General features: G+C 58.5%; 4 protein-coding genes and 1 long non-coding RNA gene across 13 annotated transcripts; 2 read left to right on the top strand and 3 right to left on the bottom strand.

Moving 5' to 3' along the window:
• Positions 1-304: 304 nt before the first annotated feature.
• On the top strand, positions 305-9,247 carry RGL2 (ral guanine nucleotide dissociation stimulator like 2). Of its 8 annotated transcripts, none has more exons than XM_002714446.5 (18): positions 305-605; positions 806-1,005; positions 2,225-2,308; positions 2,510-2,688; positions 2,809-2,859; positions 2,949-3,246; positions 3,511-3,762; positions 3,843-3,946; positions 4,054-4,138; positions 4,230-4,298; positions 4,470-4,544; positions 5,942-5,974; positions 6,092-6,213; positions 6,306-6,401; positions 6,484-6,595; positions 6,682-6,972; positions 8,339-8,453; positions 8,558-9,247. In XM_002714446.5, exons 2-18 carry the CDS (start codon positions 847-849, stop codon positions 8,767-8,769), a joined length of 2,337 nt encoding a protein of 778 aa, XP_002714492.2. In that variant the 5' UTR covers positions 305-605; positions 806-846; the 3' UTR covers positions 8,770-9,247. The 8 variants fall into 8 exon arrangements, 4 of the variants coding, with proteins under 4 accessions (XP_002714492.2, XP_008261002.2, XP_089190210.1 ...); XR_016234664.1 differs by having other exon boundaries at positions 334-605; positions 4,227-4,298; positions 6,073-6,213; XR_016234662.1 differs by having other exon boundaries at positions 334-605; positions 4,227-4,298; positions 6,779-6,972.
• Positions 9,248-10,235: 988 nt separating this feature from the next.
• Positions 10,236-11,490, bottom strand: PFDN6 (prefoldin subunit 6). The gene is made up of 5 exons (XM_089334094.1): positions 11,353-11,490; positions 11,077-11,155; positions 10,804-10,874; positions 10,599-10,723; positions 10,236-10,427 (listed from the first exon to the last, which is right to left on the bottom strand). Exons 2-5 carry the CDS (start codon positions 11,138-11,140, stop codon positions 10,298-10,300), a joined length of 390 nt encoding a protein of 129 aa, XP_089190220.1. The 5' UTR covers positions 11,141-11,155; positions 11,353-11,490; the 3' UTR covers positions 10,236-10,297.
• A 232-nt stretch (positions 11,491-11,722) lies between these two features.
• WDR46 (WD repeat domain 46) lies at positions 11,723-22,022 on the top strand. The gene is made up of 15 exons (XM_008262778.5): positions 11,723-11,866; positions 11,963-12,175; positions 12,288-12,368; positions 12,522-12,634; positions 12,754-12,841; positions 13,169-13,230; positions 13,479-13,583; positions 13,679-13,829; positions 13,924-14,059; positions 14,156-14,255; positions 20,646-20,959; positions 21,093-21,187; positions 21,289-21,384; positions 21,537-21,650; positions 21,753-22,022. Exons 1-15 carry the CDS (start codon positions 11,798-11,800, stop codon positions 21,858-21,860), a joined length of 1,845 nt encoding a protein of 614 aa, XP_008261000.2. The 5' UTR covers positions 11,723-11,797; the 3' UTR covers positions 21,861-22,022.
• Positions 17,088-20,443, bottom strand: LOC138849810 (uncharacterized). The gene is made up of 2 exons (XR_011389026.2): positions 17,687-20,443; positions 17,088-17,334 (listed from the first exon to the last, which is right to left on the bottom strand). It is a non-coding gene; the product is annotated as an uncharacterized LOC138849810 (long non-coding RNA).
• A 570-nt stretch (positions 22,023-22,592) lies between the features above and the next one.
• B3GALT4 (beta-1,3-galactosyltransferase 4) lies at positions 22,593-24,284 on the bottom strand. Of its 2 annotated transcripts, none has more exons than XM_017345039.4 (2): positions 24,145-24,284; positions 22,593-24,024 (listed from the first exon to the last, which is right to left on the bottom strand). In XM_017345039.4, exon 2 carries the CDS (start codon positions 24,001-24,003, stop codon positions 22,852-22,854), a length of 1,152 nt encoding a protein of 383 aa, XP_017200528.2. In that variant the 5' UTR covers positions 24,004-24,024; positions 24,145-24,284; the 3' UTR covers positions 22,593-22,851. The 2 variants fall into 2 exon arrangements, with proteins under 2 accessions (XP_017200528.2, XP_017200529.2); XM_017345040.4 differs by having other exon boundaries at positions 24,141-24,278.
• Positions 24,285-24,645: the final 361 nt, after the last annotated feature.

Below are 24,645 nucleotides of genomic sequence, written 5' to 3' on the forward strand. Positions count from 1 at the left end.
CCCCGAACCTGGGACCGGAAGTGGCGGCTTCCTGTCCCGCCTCCTCACAAGAGGGCGGGAACTGGGGGCTCTTCGGAAAACCCGGAGTGGATTTCGGTCCGCTGCCAGGCTTGGTTGCAATGGGGAGTGTGGCCCGGGGGTAGGAGCCCGGGGTCTTTCCCCGCCTAGAATGCTTGCCGCGGGAGATTTAGCCTCGCTCTTGTGGAGAAGGCATTGTTTAATTCTGCATCTGTCCTCCCCGGGGTCTAGAGACTGGAATCTTTAGTCCCACTCAGTGCGCGGCGACGTGGGCTCCGGAATCCCCGAGTGGGGGCGGGGAGGACACTGGCGCCGGGGACCCGCGCTCCCGGGTCCCGGACCCTGGGCCGTCCAGCGCTGCCCTGGTCCGCGGCCCTGGCTCCTGTTCTCACTTCCTTCCCCTTTTGGCTCCTGCTCTCGGAGCGGGCGGACGCGGGGGGGAGCGGAAAGGGCGGGAGGGCCAGAGAGCGGACGGAGGGGTGCAAGGGGGGTGGTGCGGCGAAGCCGAGGAGGGGACTCGGTCGGGGGCCAGAGGACGACCGGAACAGCGGCCTGGGACCCACGCTGCCCCCACCCCTCCCGAGCAGGTCAGAGCCAGAGCACCCTGTGACCCTGCCCGCTCCCCGTCCTTGTGAGCCTCTCCTCTGCAGAGCGCACCCAGGGCCCCCAGTGTCCAACCCCCGCGTCGCCCGCCTGCCCCGGCCTCCTGCAGGACTCTCATCTGGGCGCCTGGACGCTCGCGCCCGCCTGACCCCGCCACCCGCACCCCTCCCCCGTCTCTCTCCAGGCGCCCCCATGGCCCGACCCCGCTGACTCCTGCACTCGGCCATGCTCCCGCGGCCCCTGCGGCTGCTTTTGGACACGAGCCCCCCCGGGGGAGTCGTGCTGAGCAGCTTCCGGAGCCGAGACCCCGAAGCGGGTGGGGACCCAGGTGGCCGGGTCGTGGGCGGGGGGCAGGCGCAAGAGGAGGAGGAGGAAGAAGAAGAGGTGAGACGCGGGCGGCGGGAGGCAGGGGCGTGAACGTGGCCGAGACTGTCCGCCTTTCTCCCGCTGCCTCTGGGCCCTGCCTCTCCCCTCCCTCCCAGCTCCAGGGACTTCCGCGCCTCGGCCTGGGTGTGTGCCAGCCGCCCTGCCGCAGGGAGTGCTGGCGTCTGTGGTTTGTGTCAGTGCGGCTCGGGAGCTGTCCGCAGGAACATGCCCTGGTCCTGCCCGGCCGTCCCGGCTGGTCCCCGGCCCTCCCTGCCTACACCTGATCTGGGCGCTGGGGTCGCGCTCCCCGTCGCCCTCCTGGGTTTTGTTTGGCGGGGAGGGGTTTGTTGCCACAGTAACCAGCTTCTCTGACTCTGGGATTGGGGAGGGAACCCTCTGGTTTCTTGACCCCTCCCCTTCCCAGCGTCCCTCCCCCTCCCGCTGCCTGGTGCTTAGGCCGAGGCTGGACACACGGGGTGGTCATCTGCTTTTCCTGGGGACGAATGATGGTGGCCAGGAGCAGGGTTTGGGGCCTCAAGAGAGGCCGGAAGTTGGTTTTGGGGCCCTCGGGCCCTGGACTCCCGGGTCCAGACACTGAGTGAAGGCAGGGAGACTGGCAGGGCTGGTTTTTCGAGATTGGCAGGGGGGAGGGGCTGGGGCCACGTGACTCTTGAGTCCACCCCCCCCATCATCCCCACTTCCCCTTCTCCTTCCTGTATTGGGATTGGAGCAGCTACCTTTGGGGTCCCCAGGACTGAGATAGTGGAGGCCCCCTAGCCGGGGGACCAGGGTAGAAGAGGGCGGGGGAGAAGGAGGGTCCTTGGTTGGGAGGGCGGGGCATGAGGCCGCTCTGCCGGTGACTGGGCTTTCAGCTTCTCTGTGCCTCTGGTGCTCTGCCTCTCCTGCCCTTTGCGCCCTGCTCCTCTGCTGTGTTGGGGTTCAGCTCTGGGGGGAAGGGGCTTTGGGGGTCTCCAGGATCAGAGTTTCTGCACTCCATCCGCTCCCCAACTGCAATCCCCTCGACTCCATCGGGCCCTGAGGCGGCTGGGGGGGGGCTGTCTGGGCCCCAGTGGGAGAGACCTGGGGTCGCCAGCCCCCCCGGCCCCCCGCACCCGCTGGTACTGGTCCCTGCCGCCACAGGTGAGGGGTGCAGAGGGAGGCGGAGGGCCCGGGCGAGGGCTGGGCAGTGGGCGGTGGTGTGTGGAACTCTATGACTTCCCCTTCCTCGCCGCTGCAGGCCCCCGTGTCTGTGTGGGAAGAGGAGGAGGATGGCGCCACGTTTACCGTCACAAGCCGCCAGTACCGGCCTCTTGACCCCTCGGTGAGATGGTGGCTCTGACTCCGCTCTGGCTGACTTTCTGGCCCGAGTGCTAGGTTGGACATCTGCTGTCCTGATGGTCTTTGGCCCCTCTCTGGGTCTCAGCAACATGAACTGGCTTAACGTCTAGATCTGGGACTGTCCCCGAGACCCAGGGGCAGAACTGAGGGCGGAAGTCAGTGATGGGTCTTCTGCATCCTGCAGGCTCCCCTGCCTCCCCCGCGTTCTTCCCGACGGCTCCGAGCTGGCACCCTGGTGGCTTTGGTCAGACACCTGCTGGACCCTCAGACGTCAGGGGCTGATGTGACCTTCGTGTCCGCCCTCCTGGCCACCCACCGGGCCTTCACCTCCACGCCTGCCCTGCTAGGGCTCATGGCTGACAGGTGAGGGACCTAAGGGACCAAGGATCATGGCGGTGTCGGGATTTCCTGAAGCCCCAGCATCCCACAGCGGGGCGAGGTGGGCAGGGGGATGTGGTTGGAGAGATGTCCTTCCCTCTGCAGACTGGAAGCACTTGAGTCTCATCCTGCTGATGAACTAGAGCGGACAACAGGGTGAGTGACCCCGGATTCTTAGCCTCGCCGTCCCCTCCGCACCAGCTGCAGCCTGACCTCTGACCCTTGGCTGATTCCCCTTCTCCCAGGGTAGCCATCTCTGTCCTGTCCACCTGGCTGGCCTCTCACCCTGAGGATTTTGGCTCTGAGGTCAAGGGTCAGCTTGACCGCCTTGAGAGCTTCTTGCTCCGGACAGGGTATGCAGCAGGGGAGGGTGTTGGGGGGGGCACCGCTGACCTCATCCGAAACCTCCGGTCTCGGGTGGACCCCCAGGCCCCCGACCTTCCTAAGCCCCTGGCCCTCCCCGGCGATCCCCCTGCTGACCCCACGGATGTCCTGGTGTTCCTCGCTGACCACTTGGCCGAACAGCTGACCCTGCTAGATGCGGTGAGACCCTGACCTTTGCCCCCATGCCCCCAGCCCTTTACTAACCTCTCCTCGGCTCCACACCCTTCCCTTGCCTCCACCTCTTCCCGATCCAGCTCCCAGCCTCCTCAAATCCCACTTGACCTTTCCCCTTTCCCCTTGGTTGTTACCCTTCAAACCCCGGGCCGCTCTGGTTCCCTGGCCACCCGAGATCCTCAGATCCCTGATATTGGAAGTCTGGCCTCATATGGCTTTGAACTTTAATCTTTGACCTCTGCCTTCCAGGAGCTGTTCCTCAATCTGGTCCCCTCTCAGTGCTTGGGGGGCCTGTGGGGCCACAGAGACCGGCCGGGACACTCCCATCTCTGCCCATCTGTCAGAGCTACTGTGACACAGTTCAACAAGGTGGCAGGGGCAGTGGTCAGCTCTGTCCTGGGGGCCACCTCAACTGGAGAGGGGCCTGGGGAGGTGACCATACGGCCACTGCGACCCCCGCAGAGGGCCCGGCTCCTGGAGAAGTGGATCCGCGTGGCAGAGGTGAGAGGGGATTGCCTTGTTGGGGGCGGGGGTGTGCACAGGGGTCCCACAGCCTTGGCCTCCCTCTCGGACCCCCGCAGGAGTGCCGACTGCTGCGGAACTTCTCGTCCGTGTACGCCGTGGTGTCGGCCCTGCAGTCCAGCCCCATCCACCGGCTCCGGGCAGCCTGGGGGGAAGCAGCCAGGTGGGGCAGCCAGGCGCTGCACTGGGCGTGGCGACCCCTCCGAGGGCTGGGGAGTAGGGGTGGCCACATCAGGCCTGCCCTCACGGCCGCCATGTCCCCTCCTCCAGGGACAGCCTCAGAGTCTTTTCCAACCTCTGCCAGATTTTCTCCGAGGAAGATAATTATTCCCAGAGCAGGGAGCTCCTGGCACAGGTGAGGCTCTGCCTTCCGGCGTTCCTGGCCACCCTTGCCCCTGCCCCCACCCCTGCCCCTCCTCCACATCTCCTTGTTCCGTCACCAGCAGGAGGGGAAGCTGCAGGCCCCTCTGGAGCCACACTCCAAGAAGCCCCCGAGGTCTGGCTCCCGGGGTGGGGTGAGTGACTGGCAGGGGTGCTTGCGAGGGAGTAGGGAGCGTGTTATGGGGGTTGCAGCCCGAAGGGTGGGACAGGGCCAGGAGAATGAAATCTGTCCTCTGGGGCACTGGGGAGGCAGAGTGGGCAGGTGGGACGCGGCAGGAGCCTCTGACCCTGACCCTTGACCTCAGGGTGTGGTCCCATACCTTGGCACCTTCCTTAAGGACCTGGTGATGCTGGATGCAGCCTCCAAGGATGAGCTGGAGGTGAGTGGGGTGTGTGTGTGTTTGTGTGTGTGTGGTGCTGGAGGTGAGTGGGGTGTGTGTGTGTGTGTGTGGTGCTGGAGGTGAGTGGGGTGTGTGTGTGTTTGTGTGTGTGTGGTGCTGGAGGTGAGTGGAGTGTGTGGTGCTGGAGGTGAGGAGTGTGTGTGTGTGTGTGGTGCTGGAGGTGAGCGGGGTGTGTGTGTGTTTGTGTGTGTGTGGTGCTGGAGGTGAGTGGAGTGTGTGTGTGTGTGTGTGTGTGTGATGCTGGAGGTGATGGGGTGTGTGTGTGTGGTTCACGTTACAGCGACGTAATGAGTGGGCCCCAGAGGCAGGCAGACCTCCCCCCAGAAAAGCAGAGCCTAAGCAGCTGAAAAAGCCAGATTGTGGGGTGCTCACTCTGACCCTCCGACAAGTCGCTTAACCTCTCTGGGCCTGGCTGGTCTGTAAGTGGGCGTGCATATGGGTTCAGTGGGAGGGCGCGCCTGAAGCGTCAGCATAGTTTGTTAAAGTTCCTCATCCTCTGAGCCCCAGTTTTCTTATCCATAAAACAGGCACCTTTAGAAATTTGTATCTACTTATTTGGAAGGCAGGGTTACAAAAAAAGGCAGAGAGAGAGATCTTCCATCTGCTGGTTCACTCCCCAGATGTCAGCAATGGCTGGGGCTGAGCCAGGCTGAAGTCAGGAGCCTGGAACTCCATGCTGGTCTCCCACGCAAGTGCATGGGCCCAAGGACTTGGGCCATCCTCCATTGCTTCCTCAGGCGCATTAGCAGGGAAATGGATCAGAAGTGGAGCACCTAGGCCTTGAACTGGCGCCCATATGGGATGCCAGTGCTGCAGGTGGCAGCTTAACCTGTGCTACAGTGCCAGCCTCAGCAAGCACGTTTTCTAACCAAGATACTCAATTCTCTTTTAAAGATTTTATTTATTTGAGAAGTAGAGTAATAGAGAGAGAGAGAGAGAGAGAGAGAGAGAGAGAGAGAGAGAATCTTCTATCCACTGTTTTACTCCCCAAATGGCCACAATGACTGGAGCGGAGCTGATCCAAAGCCAGGAGCCAGGAACTTCTTCCTAGTCGCCTATATGAGTGCAGGGGCCCAAGGACTTGGGCCATCTTCCACTGCTTTCCCAGGCCAGAAGCAGGGAACTGGATGGGAAAAGGAGCAGCTGGGACTAGAACTGACGCCCATTTGGGATGCCAGGACTGCAGGCGGAGGCTTAGCCTATTACGCCACATTGCCCTCCCACCCCCCGCCAAGATACTCGGTGTAAAGGGCCAAGTGGAGTGCTGAGGGCAGGGTGGACGTGAGGGGCGGGCAGGGGGGGTGGGAGGCATGTGCTGTGTGGCCTGGAAGGCAGGGCCAGGCCATTCGCCCCACCCCCATTTTTAATCCTTGCAGAATGGATACATCAATTTTGACAAGCGGAGGAAGGTGAGAGGCGCGTGCGAGCTGGATGCCGGCCATCCCTGTCGCTGTCCCAGGAAGGGGGCACGGGGACGTCAGGGGTCCCTGGGTTTCGGCCCCTGCAGTTGGAGGACTCCTTCCTAGGAGTTCGCTGTCCTGTCTGAGTTGCGGCGGCTCCAGAACGAGTGTCGCGGCTATGACCTCCGACCCGACCCTGACATCCAGCAGTGGCTACAGGGGCTCCGGCCACTGACAGAGGCCCAGAGGTGACTGGCTGGGTGAGGCTGGGACTCCGGGGCCCTGGCTGGGCATGGGGAAGCTGTCCTGTCCTGACCTCCGCCTATCACCCCTTCTGCAGTCACCGCGTGTCCTGCGAGGTGGAGCCGCCGGGTACCAGTGACTCTCCTGCCCCCAGAGTGCTGCGGCCAACCCTGGTCATCTCACAGTGGACAGAGTGAGGCAGGGGGCGCCTAGGGGGTGGTTTCCTGGGAACGCGCCGCCCTCCCTCTGACCCTGTCCATCTCCTGCCATTCCAGGGTTCTGGGCTCTGTCGGGGGCCCCACCCCCATGGTGTCCTGGGACCGGCCCAGTGTTGGGGGAGAGGAGGCGCCTGGAACCCCTGCTCCTCTGCTGACCCGCTTGGCCCAGGTGCGCGCTGCTCCCGACCCCGACTCTGAAGGCTCCCTGCTGACCCTGCCTGCCCTCATGCCGCCTCTCACGCTGTCTGTCTCCAGCACATGAAGTGGCCATCCGTCTCCTCTCTGGACTCTGCCCTGGAAAGCAGCGTGTCCCTGCACAGCCCCGCTGACCCCACTCACCTCTCTCCCCCAGCCTCCTCCCCCAGGCCCTCTCGAGGTCACCGGCGCTCCGCCTCCTGTGGCTCCCCACTGAGTGGGGGTGCAGAAGGGGCCTCCAGGGGGCCTGGATGTGGGGGAGGGGCATCTGGGCCAGGGGCCTCTGACTGCCGAATCATCCGAGTCCAGATGGAGCTGGGGGAAGATGGCAGTGTCTACAAGAGCATCCTGGTGAGCGGCCGTGGCTGCGGTGCGGTTGGGGCGTGCCTGGTCGGACCGTAAATGTTGTCTTAGGTCTGGGCAGCCAAATGATTCCAGTTTTACTTCATTTTTGAAGAGTTACTTATTTGAAAGGCAGAGCTACAAGGAGAGGGAAAGGGCTTCCACCCGCTGGGTCCCTCCCCAAGTGGGTGCAACAGCTGAGGCTGGGCCTAGCTGAAACCAGAAGCCAGGAACTCCATCTGGTTTCCCAGATGTGGCAGACCTGGGAGTTCTTGCTTCTCGGCTTCCTGGCCTGGCCTGGCCCCAGCCATTGCGGCCATTTGGAGAGCGAACCAGCAGATGGAAGATCTCTATATGTATTTCTCACTCTCTCTAAGTCTGCCTTTCAAATAAATAAGAATAATTTTTTAAATTATTATTTATTTGAAAGAGTTACAGAGAGAGGTGGATACACAGCTAGGTCTTCCATCCACTGGTTCACTTCCCAAATGGCCCCAACAGCCAGAGCTGAGGCAGTCTGAAGCCAGGGGCTTCTTCTCCCACGTGGGCACAGGGGCCCTCGGACTTGGGCCATCTACTGCTTTCCCAGGTGCATTAGCAGGGAGTTGGATGAAAGTAGAGCAGATGGGTCTTGAACCTGCACCCGTATGGGATGTTGGTGCTCCAGACTAGGGCTTTAACCTGCTGCGCCACAGCGCTGGCCCCAAAGTAAATATTAAAAAAAAAAAAAAAAAAAAGTGGAGCAACTGGGACTTGAACTGGTGCCCACGTGGGATGGCAGTGTTGCAGGTGGCAGCCTAACCTGCTGCACCGCACTGGCCCCTCCTCTAGTTTTAATCCATTACCAGGTTTTCAGAACCAACTGCAGTCTCCTCACTGGGAAGCAGCCTCTCCCTTTTTTAAAAAAATTTTTTACTTATTTGAAAGGCAGAGAGGCATAGACAGAGCTCTTCCATCTGCTGGTTCACTCCCCAGATGCCTTCAACAACTGGTACTGGGCCAGGCTGAAGCCAGGAGCCCAGAACTCAGTCTGAGTGTCCCAAGGGGTGGCAGGGACCCAAGTACTTGAGCCATGCGTCACCCGCTGCCTCCCAGGGTGTGCATTAGCAGGAAACTGGAACCTGTAGTGGGGCGGGGACTTAGAGGATAATGGGATGTGGGTATCTGAGTGGCAGTGTGTTAACTGCTGTGCCAGCAGCCCTCTTGCACTGGGCACCACATGGGCTGGCTTTATGGGGTACAGGGACCCACCCTGTTCATTTTAAAGTGTTGGGCAAAGGTAACCGTTTATGGTTGGGGCAGTGGCTGATTGGAAGGATGGGGAGCAGTGGTCATCAGGGCCACTCTTCTGCTCTTTTGGTCCCTGTTCTACCAGGTGACAAGCCAGGACAAGGCTCCAAGTGTCATCAGTCGTGTCCTTAAGAAAAACAATCGTGATCACGCGGTGGCTTCCGAGTACGAGCTGGTCCAGCTGCTACCAGGGGAGCGAGGTGAGGGGCCACGAGGGAGATGTGGATGTGGGAGGAGTGGCGCCCCTCGGTGGAGTTGTCAGGGGCCCCGTCTTGTGCTTGACGCCCACCCTGTGACCCGACAGAGCTGACCATCCCGCCCTCGGCTAACGTCTTCTACGCTATGGATGGCGCATCGCACGACTTCCTGCTGCGCCAGCGGCGGAGGCCTTCTGCTGCTACCCCGGGCTCCACCAGCGGCCCCTCGGCCTCAGGAACTCCCCCAAGTGAGGGAGGAGGTGGCTCCTTTCCCAGGATCAAAGCCACAGGGAGGAAGATTGCACGGGCCCTGTTCTGAAGAGGAAGCCCCGTTGGCTCGAAGAAGTCATGGTGTTCATGGCAGACGTGGGAGGTGCCCTGGGTGGGGCTGATGGGTCACACCGGGACAGAACTTCCTAACGGCGGCCAGCCACCCTGGGGCGGTGAAGTGCCACCGGCTTACCAGACTGAGAGATCCAGTCCTGTGGGAGCTGGCAACCTTGCAACCAAGTTGGATACCTGTACACAGCTCCCTACCTCTCGTCAATGTGCCACGTAACTAGTTGTGGAGAAAGGCACTGGTTTCTGATTCCTGGCCACATCCTAGCAGCAGCGGGCCAAGGAAAAGCCTGGAGGCCTAGAAACGCAGGATAGAGATGGGGCAGGGAAGGGCAAGGCCGAGGCTCTGAGCCCCAGGGCACATGGGGACGGCTGGTGGGTTCTAGTGGGAGCGCCTTTTCCCACGCTGGGGGTTCCTGTCACTGTGACAACACTAATAAACCAAAACACTACCTGGACTGTCCGTGGTCTTGCAGTGCATCCGCCTTGGCCAAGGATAAAGCTGGGGAACAGGGCAGCAGTGTTTTCTACCCCCATGATGAGCAGAGTGAAGTCTCCGTGAAAATGGTTTCCATAGAATAATGTGTTCTTTCCTTCATTTACTCTGAAGATTTTCTCATTTGTCATGACCCACGTGAGGCAGGAGCCCCAAATTAAAGCCATCTGTATGAAGGACTCCCCTGGCTGCAAATTAAGAAACAATTTTAGGACAAAGAAATGCAAGAACCACTTTGTGGGCGATGTAAAACTTGGAAATCTCCTAACAATGTAAAGCATTATGTGTTGGGATTTTTAAATCAGTCTAAACTACACATTCTAGGCAGGCAGAAGCTACAGAGAACTAGGATTCCTGGGCTTCCTGGTGGATGTACGAGGGCACTGCAAAAAGTTCATGAAAAAACAGAACACGAGAGAGATGGTTATTTTGGTACAGAAGCTTTGGAGTCATGCATGTGATGGGTCTTCAAAGAGTACATGGAAAATGCTTAAAAAAAAAAAAAACCATGCATGATTCAAAATGTCTTGCATGGAAATATTTTTATTAAGTTGAGAAGCAGAGTCAAAAGCCCCCACCTGCTGTAACCCAACCTTTTATTTCCATTTTCCCATGAGCCCTACGGAGCACTTGTATTCACAGCAAGGGGAGGAGTCACATTTCATCCTGGGTTCTCAGAGAATTCTGAGTTCTTCAATTTAAACGACACTCCCAACAATATGCTTAGGTTGTAAATGTCCTTGTGTTTCCTAAAAGGCCGTGTCTTAGGAAAATAACGGAGAATTAAGGGCTGTACATACGAGTACAGGTGAGGAGCAGCTTTGAGACATTTTAGAGTTTAGTTCCAGAGACTGCAGGTGCTGGAATGTGGGCTTGAGGGAGTAACAGTGGTGTGTGGTGTGTGGGTCAGGTGATGGAGGCCGGGGGAACAGACAAGCAGGACAACAGAGCCAGGTGTTTACATTTTATTAGGTACTTAGAGTGGCCCATCCCACCCCGCCCCGCCCCGAGGTCAGGCCTTCCCGGGAGCCCCTGCCTTGGCCGCCTGGGCCCGCTGGAACTCCTGCTGCAGCTGGGCCAGGGTCTCCCTCTGCTGCTCTGACTGCCGTTCCAGGTCCCGGAGCTGGGATTCGTATCGCTTACTGAGGAGAGGCCAGGGGCCAGAGAAGACAGGGAGAAGTTAGAGGGACTTGCTAGGGGGAGGGGCAGACCGCGTTAAAAGGGGAGGCTTCCGTGGGCTGCTCCGAAGGGCAATCCACTCAGGTCCCCAGCACCCGCCGGCCGACAGCCAGGGCAGTGGGACAAAAACTCACATTTCAGCTGTGATGTAGTCCAGCCTCTTCCCCACCGTGGCCCGCGCCTCCCCCAGCTCCTGCTTAACCAGCACCGGCCCCAGCAGTTTAAAGACCACGTTGGACCCGTCCAGCAGAGCCAGTTCCTGGTGGGCGAGCGGGACGGGTCTGATCAGAACCGCAGCCGGTCCAGGCTGCTCCGCCCCCACAACTCCCGGCCCCTCACCTCCTTCACGATGTTGTTTTCCGTTAGTTGGGCTTCAAGCTTCTGCCTCCCTGACATGGATTTACTCAAGTCTAGGGAGGAAGGGAGACGTGAGTGGGACACCAAGAGTGCCACGGGCTCCCACAGTCCTGGCCCAGAAGGCGGATGTGAGGAAGCAGACCGGGAAGAAGGGGCGAGTATACAGGCGGGGAAGGAGCGGGCCTGGCTGGGGCGGAGAGCTCGTTTCGGCTAGTCTGCGGGCTGCGGCGAGACTACGCCCACCCGGTCCCTTACCCTTCTGTAGCTGTTGATACTTCTCCACTTCTCCCTGCAGCTTCTTCTGGATCAGCTCGGCCATGGCGGGGATGAAAGCCTGCGGGAACGGGAGAGGGGCGCTGGGGTCGAGCTCCCCTTTCTGGTCGGGCCGACGGAAATGACAGTCCTCTTGAGAGGCAGTCCTTCGGGGCACCGCGGCCTCTCCCTGTCCGGGAAGTCGAATCGACCCGACCCCAGTGGGTGCAGGACGAAAAGAAACGCAAAACCCCTGAAACGGTACCCTAACCTACTCACGTTCTCCCTTCTGTATTAATCAACCCGGAAGTAAACATGGACTGCTGGGAAAATCAATCCGGAAGTTGCCTCCAGGTTGCATGTCGGGAAATGTAGTTCTAACATTTTTAATAAGCGGCATTCGGCTGAAATGACTGGACTCAGAAGGTTTTAGGCAAGACAGAGAAGTTAATCCGGAAAAAGACTATTCTGTTACTGGTTTCTGGCCCGGACTTGACTTTTTTTCCCCATTCCTCGGGTATAAGCTGCGGCGCCCGAGGGAGATGCCACAGCATGCCCCGCCCCTTAAAGGAGAGTGTGCCCTCACTCAAGATGGCGTGCTCAAGACTTCATCCTTGGAACGATGCTGATTGGCTGAGGCGGAACAGAAGACTTCCGGGAGAGTCTAAGCCGACTGTGGGACAGCTGAGAGATTTGCACGTGGATCGTTGTTCCAGTGGGCGAGATGGAGACAGTCCCAAAGGCCAGTCAGGATGCCCCACCCAAGAAGGACAAACCTCAGGCCAAGAGGAAGGTACAGGCCTCTCTGGACGGGCAGGGAGGTTTTAGCTGTGGGGTTCGGGGGCGGGACGTGGGCCGCGGAGTTCCAGGGCTCCTGATCTGCCCGTAGAAACCGCGGCGATACTGGGAAGTGGACACCACTCCGAGCGCCACCGGCGCCTCTCCAGGCCCGCCTCCTAAGAAGAAGCGGAACCGGGAGCTCCGGCCCCAGAGACCAAAGAACACTCAGGTCACAAAGAAGTCGCGCATCTCCAAGAAGACCCTGGTCGCGAGGAAGTCTCGAGGGCCGAAGAAGCCGGAGCCCCAGCGGAGCTTGTCTGGGGTGAGCCTGCACCGCGGCAGGGTGGCGGGGGCAGGTTTCTCTGTGCTTTGCGAGTGAAAGGGTTGGGGGGTCAGCCCGAAGCTGTGAGCTGACTGCCTCCTCTCTGCCCCAGGCCCAGGACCCCTTCCCGGGCCCCGCCCCCGTCCCGGTGGAGGCAGCCCGGAAGTTCCGTCGCATTGACAAATCTAAAAAGGTAAGAATCGCTGGACGGTGGGGAAGGACTGGAGGCTGGGAGCGCCTGGGTGAGAAGGATGGAGGTGGGGCCCGGTGGCTCTGCTGTGATTCTCCGTGTTCTCCCTCCGCTCCTCCTCCTCCTCCTCCTCCTCCACTCCCAACGCTGTTGTAGCTGCCGCCTTCCAAGTCCAAGACGCGCAGCAGACTTGAGGCAGCTGAAGCTGAGGAAGAGGAAACCAGCGTCCAAGCTGCCCGCTCAGAGTTGCTGCTTGCTGAGGAGCCTGGGTGAGTGGACCCCGACCTGGCCCTGCCGGCCCTCGTCTCGCGGGATTTCCCTGCCTCCTTTTATGTTGGCGCGCCCACTTCATAGAGGGAGCTTTACTGCAGTATGGACGCTCTTCCAGGTTCCTGGAAGGGGAGGATGGGGAAGACACAGCAAAGATCCGCCAGGCTGACATTGTGGAGGCCGTGGACATCGCAAGTGCAGCCAAGGTGAGGCTGAGGAGGGAAGGAGCCCCCGGGCTGATCGGGGGAGAGCAGCAGAGGCAATACGGAGGGGAGCCCATTCGCTCCTCTGTAGCGTTTACCGGAAAGTCAGACACAGAGAGAGACAGGGAAATCCCATTTGCTGGTTCACTCAACAAACGCCTGCCACACCAGGGCCAAAGCTGAAAGCCATGAATGCAGTCTGGGTCTCCCACGTGGGTGGCAGGAACGAAGTGACTTACGCCATTATTGCTGCCTCCGGAGTGGAGCTGGGAATTGAACCCCAGTCTTTCTGGATTTTTTCTTTTCCTTTCAAACTCCCCTCTCCCGCAGCACTTTGACTTGAATCTGCGGCAGTTTGGACCGTACCGGCTGCATTACTCTCGAACTGGAAGGTAAGGCTGAACTCCAGTGACCCTTGAAGCAAGACGTGGCCAGGCTTTCTGAAACGCCTCAGCCATGCCCACCGCGGCCTCACACAGTGTGTGTGGGGTCGTGGGTGTGGGGAAAGGCTTGAGATTTGCTTGGATGTCACATCTCTCCCCTTACCCTGGACAGGGAGCTGGCACGGGGTGGACCTCCTGCTCTTTGAGTCCCGGGGTTCCGCCTGGACTAACGTGTGCCTCTTCCTCACTTTTAACAGACACCTGGCTTTAGGCGGGCGTCGGGGTCACGTGGCTGCATTCGACTGGGTGACAAAAAAGCTCATGTGTGAGATCAATGTCATGGAGGCAGTGCGGGACATCCGGTCAGTGGCCTCGCTGTCGTCGGTCGGGGGCTAGGACAGCCCACTCGTGGTGGACCCCACGGCGTCCCATTGACCCCCTCCTCCTCGGCCCCAAGGTTCCTTCATTCCGAGACTCTGCTTGCCGTCGCTCAGAACCGCTGGCTCCACATCTACGACAACCAGGGCATCGAGCTGCACTGCGTCCGCCGCTGTGACCGAGTGACGCGCCTGGAGTTCCTGCCCTTCCATTTCCTCCTGGCCACGGCTGTGAGTGCCCGTGGAGCCCGGGCCCGGGGCAGCCCTGGGAAGGGCCTGTGAGAGGGCAGATGGAGGACCATCAGGACTCCTCTCTCTCTCTCAGTCAGAGACAGGGTTTCTGACCTACCTGGATGTGTCGGTGGGGAAGATCGTGGCCGCTCTGAACGCCCGGGCTGGGCGGCTCCGCGTCATGGCTCAGAACCCTTACAATGCCGTCATCCACCTTGGGCACAGCAACGGTCAGTCCCCGGCTCCGCCGCAACGTCTCCCGTAGGGTTGATAGCTTCAGGCTTGGGTTTGCGTTAGTAACTTCGGCTCTCCCCTCTCATTTCCAGGCACGGTGTCGTTATGGAGTCCGGCCATGAAGGAGCCCCTGGTGAAGATTCTCTGCCACCGTGGTGGCGTCCAGGCTGTGGCAGTAGATGCCACAGGCACGTAAGTTAGTGATTGGGGACAAAGGGTTGGGGCTCACAGGGGCAAGGTCTGAGAGATACCTTTAGAAGCACAGGTGCTATGGCCAGGCCACCTGGGTTTCAATTCTAGTGTGCCCACTGCCTGGCCAGGCACACCTCTGGGTGCTAGAATTTTCCAACCCTGGCTCAAGGGCAGGAAAAACCTTCTTTGAAGAGGTAGATGGTAAATGTTATAGACTTTGCTGGCCAGGAGGCAAAATGAAGGGTATTATGTAGATTTTTTTTTTTTTTTTTTTTGAAAGAGTTAGAGAGGGAAGAGAGACAAAGATCTTCCATCTGCTGGTTTTCTATCCAAATGGCTATAACAGCTGGGGCTGGGCCAGGCTGAGGCCAGGAGCTTCATCTGGGTTTCTTATGTGGGTGGCAGGAGCCCAAGTGCTTGGGCCATCTTCTGCTGCTTTCCTAGATGTATTAGCAGGGAGCTGGATAGAATCTCCTAAGATTTATTTTCTTATTTATTTGAAAGGCAGAGCAGTGGAGACAGGGAGAGAGCGAGCGAGCTCTTTCATCCACTGGTTCCCTCCCACGAATGCCGCAACAGCCAAGGCTGTATCAGGTGGAAGCCAGGAGCCTGGAACTCCATCCAGGCCTCCCACATGGCTGGCAGGGGCCCAAGCACGTGAGCTATCATTGCTGCCTCCCAGGGTGTGTTAGCAGAAAGCTGAATTGGAAGTGTGACAGTTGGAACTGGAATCAGGCATCCTGCTCTGCGATGTGGCATCCCAGGGGATGGCGTAACTGACTGTCCCACCCGCCCCATCACAGCATTTGAAATGGTGAACTTAAAAATGTAATGATTATGGTATTCTTGTAATACAGGTCCGCTAATGGGAAGAACTGAGTTACTCTTTCTGAAAATAACATTTTGCTTAATTGAGGTTCAAGGTTAGTGTTCCAGACTATGAAAGTTGAGTGTTCATCTGTTAATGCTGACCTGTAGAGACTTTACATATTTTATCTTTTGGGCCTTTTTCATATGTTCGTTTTTTTAAGATTTATTTATTTGAAAGGCAGAGTGACAGAGAGACACAGAGACAGAGGTCTTCCATCCATTGGTTCACTCTCCAGGTGGTTGCGACAGTCGAGGCTGGGCAGACCAAAGCCAGGATCCTGAAACCTCATCCAGTTCTCCCACATGGGCACAGGGGCCCAAGAACTTGGGGCCATCTTCCTCTGCTTTCCCAGGTGCACTAGCAGGGAGCTGGATCAGAAGTGGAGCAGCAGGAACTCAAACTGGCATACATATGAAATGCCAGCCTGATAAAATGGCTTACCCTCTGTGCCATAACACTGGCCCCCATATTTCAACTTTAAATTTAAAGGTTTGTTTATTTGAAAGAGTGACAGGGGGCTGGCACTGTGGCACAGCAGGTTAAAGCCCCGGTCTGCAGCACTGGCATCCCATATGGGCACTAGTTCGAGTCCCAGCTGCTCCTCTTCCAATCCAGATCTTTGCTATGGCCTGGGAAAGCAGCAGAGGATGGCCCAAGTGCTTGGGCCCTTGTACTTATGTAGGAGACCTGGGAGAAGCTCCTGGCTCCTGGCTTTGGCCTGGCCCAGCCCCAGTCATTGCGGTCATTTGGGGAGTGAACCAGTGGATGGAAAACCTCCTCTGTCTGTCTATCTCTACCTCTCTCTGTAACTCTACCTTTCAAATAAATCTTAAAAAAAAAAAAAAAAAGTTACAGAGAGAAGAGACAGAGACCTTCCATCTGCTGCTTCACTCCCCAAATGGCTGTGATGGCTAGGGCTGGGCCAGGACAAAGCCAGGAGCTTCATCTGGGTCTCCCACGTAGGTGTAGGAGTCCAAGCATTTGGGTCATCTTTTGCTTTCCCAGGCACATTGGCATGTAACAGGATCAGAAGTGGAGCAGCCAGGACTTGAACCAGAGCCTATATAAGATGGGCATTGCAGGCAATGACTTAACCCACTATACGACTCCATCGGCCCCCATAGTTTATCTTTTTTTTTTTTTTTTTGACAGGCAGAGTGGACAGTGAGAGAGAGAGACAGAGAGAAAGGTCTTCCTTTTTGCAGTTGGTTCACCCTACAATGGCCGCCGTGGCCAGCGCGCTGCGGCCGGAGCACCGCACTGATCCAATGGCAGGAGCCAGGTGCTTCTCCTGGTCTCCAGTGGGGTGCAGGGCCCAAGTACTTGGGCCATCTTCCACTGCACTCCCGGGCCACAGCAGAGAGCTGGCCTGGAAGAGGGGCAACCAGCAAAGAATCCGGCACCCCGACCGGAACTAGAACCCAGTGTGCCCGCGCCACAAGGTGGAGGATTAGCCTAGTGAGCCGCGGCGCCGGCCCCCATAGTTTATCTTTGCAAATGTCTTTTCACACAGATAGGTAAGGAGGTCGGTGGTATGTGACATACTCTGAGTGCTGTCAAGGTTTAGCACTGGTCGTGCTTCCAGTCCCAGCCTCTGCCTCGTGCACCCTGATGATGACTTACATCTGTAGGTCCCGGAATCCCATGTCGGAGAGCTGGATTGAGTTCTGGGCTCCTGGCCTCAGCCTGGCCCAGCCCTGGCTGTTGCTGGCATTTAGGGAGTGAATCGGGGTGGGAGTTCTGTCGGTCTCTGCAGTTCTGCCTGGTGAAGTGAGGGTGGGCTGGTGAGCCTGCTGTGGACTCCTCGCTGGAGAGGCCAACTGCTCTGCACTGCTGTCCTGATTCCTTCCACCTGCCAGGCTGTCACTGGCGTCTGTTTCAGGCTGGGTTCTGTGTCGAGGTCCTGAGGATGACCATGATTCGTTGAGGCTGCCCTAGTGTGGTGTTCCAGTTATGCTGTCTTTTTTTTTTTTTTAAAAAAAGATTTTATTTATTTACTTGAGAGGTAGTTATAGACAGACAGAGGGAGAGACAGGAGAGAGAGAAAGGTCTTCCATCGGCTGGTTCACTCCTCAAATGGCCATAATTGCCAGAGCTGGGCCAATCTAAAGCCAGGAGCCAGGAGTTTGTTCCAGGTCGCCCACGTGAGTGCAGGGGCCCCAAGCACTTGGGCCATCCTCCACTGCTTTCCCAGGCCACCGCAGAGAGCTGAATGGGAAGAGGGAAGAGGAACAGCTGAGACTTGAACCACCACCCATATGGGATGCCAGTGCCACAGGTGGAGGCTTAGCCTACTACACCACAGTGCCGGCCCCCAGTTACGCTTTTTATACAAAACCAGGTGACCTTAATTTATAGGGATGATTGGCCAGTTGATCCATTTCATTTCCACCTAGTTCTTTTTTTTTTTTTTTTTTTTTTAAGTGCAATATTATTTACTTGAGAGAAAGAGCAAGAACGGTTAACTCCCCAAACGCCCTCAATGGCTAGATCTGGCCATTGCCAAAGCTGGGAGCTGGGAAGTCAATCCAGATCTCCCACATGGAGGGCAGGAACCCACCTTCTTGAGCCATCACCACTGCCTCACAGGGCCCGACAGGAAGCTGGAGTTAGGAACCAGAACCAGGAATTCAGCCCAGTGTGAGAAGCCGGCATCATCCCTTCCTGCTCAGTCATTATCTGTTGTCCCCGATGGAGTGTGTCCAGCACTGGAGAGGTCTTCCCACTCCCAGGACTCCTGTAGCTGCCCGACCCCCAGAATTTCTCTTTCCTGCAGCTGGCCCCGTGGCAGCCCCGTGGCTCCTGCGTTCTTCAGCCTTCAGGACTCACAGGAATCGAGGGCGCTGTTTCCTGAGTGTTTTCTGGGTCCGCAGGCAGTGATACTTTGGGGGAGTGCTTCTTTGACTATCCATGATCACCTCTGGGATTCGGGCTGCTCTTGCTCAGGGTTCCCTCCCAGGTCAGCTCCTCTCCCTCCTTGAAATCTCCCATGGGCATGAACCTTACAGCCGGTTTCCAGCCCCAGGTCTTCCTAGCATTGTCCGGGCGCTGTTGTCACATGATCTTTCCTGTAAAATGCTTTCATTGTGTACCTGCTGCTCAGGAATCTTCTATAATATGTATAGAATATTTAAGGGTTTTTGTTATTTTTAAAAAATATTTATTATTTATTTTATTTGACAGATAGAGTTAGTGAGAGAGAGACAGAAAGGTCTTCCTTCCGTTTGGTTTATCCCCCAAATGGCCGCTATGGCCGGAGCTACACCGATCTGAAGCCAGGAGCCAGGTGCTTTCTCCTGGTCTCCCATGTGGGTGCAGGGCCCAAGCACTTGGGCCATCCTCCACTGCCTTCCCGGGCCACAGCAGAGAGCTGGACTGGAAGAGGAACAACCGGGACTAGAACCCGGTGCCCATATGGGATGCCGACGCCACAGGCGGAGGATTAACCAAGTGAGCCATGGCACCGGCCAATATTTATTTATTTATTTGAAGGAGTTAAAGAGAGTTTCCATCTGCTAGTTCACTTCCCAAGTGGCTGCAATGGCCAGGGCTGAGCCAGGTCGAAGCCAGGAGCCAGGAGCTTCGTCTGGGTCTCCCACTAGGGTGGCAGGGGCCCAAGTACTTGGGCTATTGTCCGTTGTTTTTCCCAGGACATTTGCAGGGAGTTAGATAGGAGGTAGACCTGCTGGGACTTGAACCAGTGCCCATATAGGATGCTGGCATCACAGGTGACGGCTTTACCCACTACACTACAATGCCAGCCCCTGTTTGTTCTTAAACTCTGTTAAAGAAAATCAGTGAGCAAATGCACCTGGAAATGGAAAACCCAGTGGTCACCAACTTATGCCTTTGGGATGCTCGGACCCCCTGGGCCTTGCATAGTTGTAGCTTTGTGGCCAAGTAATTTGGCTCTACCCTGTTTTTACTCCCCTGTCGGCAGTGGGATGGCCCTGAGAAGGTGGCATTGTCTGCTCAAGGCTTCCTGCAATCTATGAGTCCCTGGGCCTATGCTGTCATTTGTCTCACAGGCCGCCTGGGTCAGCCACTCCTCTGCCGCAGCCTTAGGCACTTAGTTCACTGAAGCCCGGGATTTGCTCATACCAACACCCTGGTGCAGTAGTTCTGGTCCTCAGGCACCCATGCTCATCTTGTCCTCCTCAGCTCTGCAGACAGGCTATGGGGACACCAGGGACGAAGCTGAGCATCTTCCTCCTGCAGCTTTGTGGAGTCTTGCGTTAGGATTGGACTGGATTCTCAATGTTGTATTGCCTCTTGCAAGTCTAGTACGGCAGTGAGGCCTGGACTCCTGGCCTAGTGTTTACCCAGGTTTGCTGGGCAGAGGGGAGCTGCGTGTGCTCAGGGGCTGTAGGTAATTCCTGCTGCAGACGGCCTTTGTCTCTGGCCGAGTCAGGGCCCTGGTTATCTTGTCAGAAGTGTCCCCCTGGGCCTGTGTTGGGCTCCCTCACTGGCTGAATCTCTACTCATAGGACTGCTTTAGTTCCCTCCTGGGCTCACAACCAGGGTGAAAAAGAGACTCCTATGTTCTGCAAACATGTCCCCTTCAGCCTCGCTCTCTGAGAAACTAGGACAGAAACCCAGCCTCCTCAAGGAAGCAACGGAAGCGGCGCAGGCAGGGTGGGAATCTGCTCCCTGACCTCGTGCTTTCTCTGGGCTCCTGGCTTCCACCTGGCCCAGCCTTGGCTGCTGTGGGCATCTGGGGAGTGACCCAGTGGGTGGAAAATCCCTGTCTCCTGCCTTTCAAGTAGATAAAAGCAAACTTCTTCTTCTTCTTCTTCTTTTTTTTTTTTTTTTTTTTGACAGGCAGAGTGGACAGAGAGAGAGAGAGAGAGGGAAAGGTCTTCCTTTTGCCATTGGTTCACCCTCTAATGGCCGCCACGGCTGGTGCGCTGCGGCCAGCGCATCGCGCTGATCCGAAGCCAGAAGCCAGGTGCTTCTCCTGGTCTCCCAAAAAGCAAACATTTTAAAAAATAAACAGAAAACACAGGCCTGAGTTGAATTCCAGCCCCACATTCACTCAGATTTGCTTGCTCTGTGCCTCAGACTCCTCACTGTGACAGGGAAATCCGCAGAGGGGTGGTGTGCAGCAGCTTCTGCTGCCACTTGGGGTGACCCCAATCCTGCCGGGGGGCCTAGTGTGTGTCCCAGCTTCTCCACTTCCAATCCAGCGTCCTGCTAAGGCACGTGGGAGGTAGCAAATGACAGGTACTTCCTCCCCCAACCTCTACTGCCCCAACCCAGCCAGAGTGCCTAGGGAGTGAGCCAGAGAATGGAAGATCTTCCTCTTGTCTCCCTCTGTGACTGTATCTTTCAAAGAAGCAAATAAATCTTTAAAAAGTAAGTCAGAATGTGTGAAGCTGAGTTGAGATGCTGTTGGTGCATCTAATGTGACGGTAGCGGTAGTAGTTAGTATCAGTCTCCTCTCCACGCAGATCTGACATCTAGACGTAGCCACAAGCCTGCTTAGTAACCCAGCGCGCCGATTCCCCTTCCCCTCCCAGGTACATGGCCACCTCCGGCCTAGACCACCAGCTGAAGATCTTTGACCTGCGGGGGACATTCCAGCCTCTGAGTGCTCGGACGCTGCCCCAGGGAGCAGGGCACCTGACCTTCTCCCAGCGAGGACTGCTGGCTGCGGGAATGGGCGACGTTGTCAGCATCTGGGCCGGGCAGGGCAAGGCCAGCCTGCCCTCCCTAGAGAAGCCCTACCTCACCCACCGGCTCACAGGCCATGCCCATGGCCTTCAGTTCTGCCCCTTTGAAGATGTTCTGGGAGTGGGACACAGTGGGGGCATCACTAGCATGCTGGTGCCCGGTGAGTGGCCAGGGAACGGGGCAGTCAGTGAACTCCAGGTGGGAATCAGTGGGTCCTTGATGGCAGGAGCAAGGGGCTTGGCTGGCTGGAGCTATAGGCGTTTCTCCTCACGGCTCCGTGCTCCTCTCTTCAGGGGCTGCTGAGCCCAACTTTGATGGTCTGGAGAGTAACCCGTACCGGAGCCGGAAGCAGCGCCAGGAGTGGGAGGTGAAGGCCTTGCTGGAGAAGGTGAGCTGCTCCCTGCTGGAGGCGTCTGTGCGCACTTCGGGGCTGGGAAGAGTGGGGCTCAGCCGCATCCCTGGCTTCTGTCCCTCTGGTGCCACCCCCAGGTTCCTGCAGAGCTCATCTGTTTGGACCCACGAGCCCTGGCCGAAGTGGACGTCATCTCTCTGGAGCAGGAAAAGAAGGAGCGGATAGAGAGGCTGGTATGGAGCAGACCCCCAGCACCCAGAGCGTCTCACTCCCACTTCCTCATTCCACCATGGCCTGCCCCCAGAAGTGTGGTGCGCGGGGGTGTGTGTTTCCTGCCAGTTCCCTGACCCTGGTGCTTGTTGGGATTTCACTTCTGTCCCCATAGGGCTATGACCCCGAGGCCAAGGCTCCCTTCCAGCCAAAGCCAAAGCAGAAGGGCCGCAGCTCCACAGCGAACGTGGTGAAGAGAAAGAAGAAGGTCATGGACAAGGAGCACAGGGTAACAGCCCTGGCGGGGCGGACTGCACCTCCTGCACGTGGCCCTGGCCTTCCAGCCGGCTGCTTTTCACCACACCGCTGTCTTCCTCTTATCTGTCCCCAGGACAAGGTCCGGCAGAGCCTCGAGCAGCAGCAGCAGCAGCAGCAGCAGGAGGAGAAGCCCAAGCCCACGGGGGCCCGGCCATCTGCCCTGGACAGATTCGTGCACTGAGCCGGGCTCCGGCTTGGCTGGGAACAACCATCTTTCACCAAGATCACCTGTATGGAAATGACGATTTCTTGGAATATCAGGGCAAGGTGGGAGGGGGCAGTGTGCCCCCTTCCTGGGGTGGGCTGGTATTAAAGAGGAAAGTGGTTTATTTTTTGGATAATACATCTGGATCATCCTGTGGACCTGCTCCCTACCCTGCATGGGCCTGTTCTAGGATCAGCAGGGTCATAGGGCCCTGCCTCCATCTCTCCCCTATCCCTGTGGTTGCTGTGGCCTTAGCTTTGCCTTTTTTTTTTTTTTTTTTTTTTTTTAATTTGAAAGGCAGAGTTACAAAGAAAACAAGAGAGAAATCTCCCATTTGCTGGGTCATTCCTCAGTGGCCTCTATAACCAGGGCTGGACCAGGCTGAAGCCAGACGCCAGGTCTCCCATGTAGTTGTAGGGGCCCAAGCACTTGGGCCACCTTTGCTGCTTTTCCAGGTGCATCAGCAAGGAGCTGGATAGGAAGTGGAGCAGCCGGGACTTGAACCAGCACCCATATGGGATGTCAGGACTGCAGCCAGCAGCTTCACCCGCTGCGCCGCAGCACTGGCCCCCTTAGCCTTGCGTTCTAGAGACCTGCCCAGAGAGGCTCTCCCCTCTCCACTGTCCCTGCAGATGTCCTTTCCATCCAGCAGGCCTGGCAGCCTCTGGGTTCCAGGAGTCCTGGTGAAGACCACACTGCACTCGGAGAGGTGGAGAGACAAGTTTATTGAGGAGCTCATGCCCCTCTCCTGCCTGACTGGGAGAAACAGCTCCAGCAGTTTTTTTCTCTTACTGAAGACCATCTTTGGGGCTGGTCAGCCAGGGCCCTAGATATCTCCTACACCTGTCTTTGGTGACAGACAGGGTCTACTGTGAACACATAACAGCCACAGCCCAGCGAGGGCCCCAGCCTTAGGCTGGCCTGGGCCCTACCACGGCTCTCTCCTCTTCCGTGGCCCCGGCTACACTCAGCTGTGGAGCCAGGCCATGACCCGACACCGCAGGATGCCCAGGGTCCCCTGGAGCCAGGAGCAGAAGGGCGCAATCCTTTCCCCATCAGAGCCGCCCACCAGCTTCCAGGCTTCCTGCATCTCCCAGGGGTCCAGCTTGTGGGACGTCAGCAGGAACTTGCCGTAGCAGCAGCGGTCCAGTGGGTAGTGGGTAGCACCAGCCAGCCTGACACAGTGGGTTGGGGCAAGGCCGCCTCGTCGAGCACTTACCCCCACAAAGACGTCCTCCAACGGGAGAGGGGGTGCCTGGCTGGCCACCCTCAGAACGAGCTGCACGGCAGAAGCGGACAGCACGTACCCCGTGCCCGAGGCATAGGGTGGAAAGGGGCCCAACGTGTGAGGCCACTGCTTCTCTGATACGTGGTGGCGGCCCCCTGGCAGCCGAGAGGGATTCACCCTCCAGTGCACCCGGCCTAGGTACAGGAGAGGTGTGGCCTTGGCACCCAGAGCCAGGCTGCCCTCCCACGTTTTGTCTTCATGTGCAGCCTTCCTCTGGGACTCCTCAACCCTCTCCCATTGCTCCCAACGGCCCCCTCGCAGAACCAGTTCGGATACCAGTTCCGGGACATTGACATACACATCATCGTCTGTTTTGAGGATGTAGCGGGCCAAGGGGCAGTGTTTGTCGGCCCAATTAAGCCCACTGAGGGTCTTGAGGGTGAGGTTTCGGTAGGAGTCCTGGAAGGCTGCCTGTAGGATATCCCGCTGTGTGGCTGACTCCCACGCCAGGTCGTGCCCGTGAGAGCCCCACGCTGGTTGTGGCCAATTGGGTTCTCCCAGCAGGAAGAGCGTCTGCACCCTGAGCCCCCGGGCCTCACGCAGCCCGCCCCACGAGGCCCGGATGGCATTTCTCTGCTGCAGGTTCTCCGGGGCTGTGCACACCAGGATTAGCAGGAACGGGGGAGCTCCGGGACCACCGCAGGCCTCCCGGTTGGGTATCAAGAGGCGGGGCAGGGCCAGGGGCGGGCCGGGCGAGGCAGGGGCTGGGAGCCAGGAGGCCAGGGAGAGGCTCAGCAGCTCCTCCCCGATGCCCGAAGGCCCAAAGAGGGTCCAGACGATCACCAGCAGCAAAGCGGCAAGGAGGAGGCGCCGGAAGGGGCTGAGGGGCATGGTGTAGCAGCCAACTGGGATCTGCAAGGAAAGTAGGGCGTTAAGGCGGGGGCCTGGCCCGAGCTGCGGGGCGGGGCGGGCGGCCGGCACCCATGCACAGGGCGGATGCGGGGAGCGACGCGGCAGGGGCGGCTTACCTACCTTGTGGCCACGCCGCGGCCAGGCCGGGCTCCATGGCGGCCCGCAGCCGCGCCGGCCGCCCGCCCTGCTTCCTCTCGGCGCCGCGCGTCCGCATCATCGCCGCCGCCGGAAGCTGCGCCGGAGCGCGGGGGCGGGGGGCGGGGGGCGCGCGTGTGCCGCTCTCCCGCATCTGCCGGCGCCGCCGCCCTCAGCTCTCCCGCACCAGCCCGTCCCTCACACAGGCCAAGTCCTGGAGTGACTCACCGGAGCCGCTACGCGCTGCTCAGCTACCGCCCACGTGTCGCCCAACGCCGGCGGGTGTCGCCCGACTGAGCCGGACTCCCCCTCGAGGCCGCGCGCGGGGTCTGTGCCACCCGCTCCACCCGCCAGGGACCCCACAGCTGTACACATTCCCCGCAACGCGGTGGCCAGCACTGCGGCTTCACAGGGCAGCGGTCAGCCTCGCTAGCGTGTGGGGTGTGCGTGTAGACCGACAGAAGGGCACTGCACGGCCGCCCAGCA

This window comes from Oryctolagus cuniculus, chromosome 5 (assembly GCF_051225735.1).
Source record: "Oryctolagus cuniculus isolate XC-2025 breed Fujian yellow rabbit chromosome 5, ASM5122573v1, whole genome shotgun sequence".
Taxonomy (NCBI): Eukaryota; Metazoa; Chordata; class Mammalia; order Lagomorpha; family Leporidae; genus Oryctolagus; species Oryctolagus cuniculus.

Bases quoted from the DNA above. Each gene is read 5' to 3' on its own strand.
- PFDN6 (XM_089334094.1), bottom strand. From the start codon at position 11,140: ATGGCCGAGCTGATCCAGAAGAAGCTGCAGGGAGAAGTGGAGAAGTAT. The intron at 10,724-10,803 runs GTGAGGGGCCGG...CTCGCCCACCAG, and splicing joins AAAACAACATCGTGAAGGAG to GAACTGGCTCTGCTGGACGG. The intron at 10,428-10,598 runs GTGAGTTTTTGT...GCCTCTCCTCAG, and splicing joins GACTACATCACAGCTGAAAT to TAAGCGATACGAATCCCAGC.
- B3GALT4 (XM_017345039.4), bottom strand. From the start codon at position 24,003: ATGCCCCTCAGCCCCTTCCGGCGCCTCCTCCTTGCCGCTTTGCTGCTG.
- RGL2 (XM_008262780.4), top strand. From the start codon at position 847: ATGCTCCCGCGGCCCCTGCGGCTGCTTTTGGACACGAGCCCCCCCGGG. The intron at 1,006-2,224 runs GTGAGACGCGGG...TCGCCGCTGCAG, and splicing joins AGGAGGAGGAAGAAGAAGAG to GCCCCCGTGTCTGTGTGGGA. The intron at 6,596-6,681 runs GTGCGCGCTGCT...GTCTGTCTCCAG, and splicing joins TGCTGACCCGCTTGGCCCAG to CACATGAAGTGGCCATCCGT.
- WDR46 (XM_008262778.5), top strand. From the start codon at position 11,798: ATGGAGACAGTCCCAAAGGCCAGTCAGGATGCCCCACCCAAGAAGGAC. The intron at 11,867-11,962 runs GTACAGGCCTCT...ATCTGCCCGTAG, and splicing joins AACCTCAGGCCAAGAGGAAG to AAACCGCGGCGATACTGGGA. The intron at 20,960-21,092 runs GTGAGTGGCCAG...TCCTCTCTTCAG, and splicing joins CACTAGCATGCTGGTGCCCG to GGGCTGCTGAGCCCAACTTT.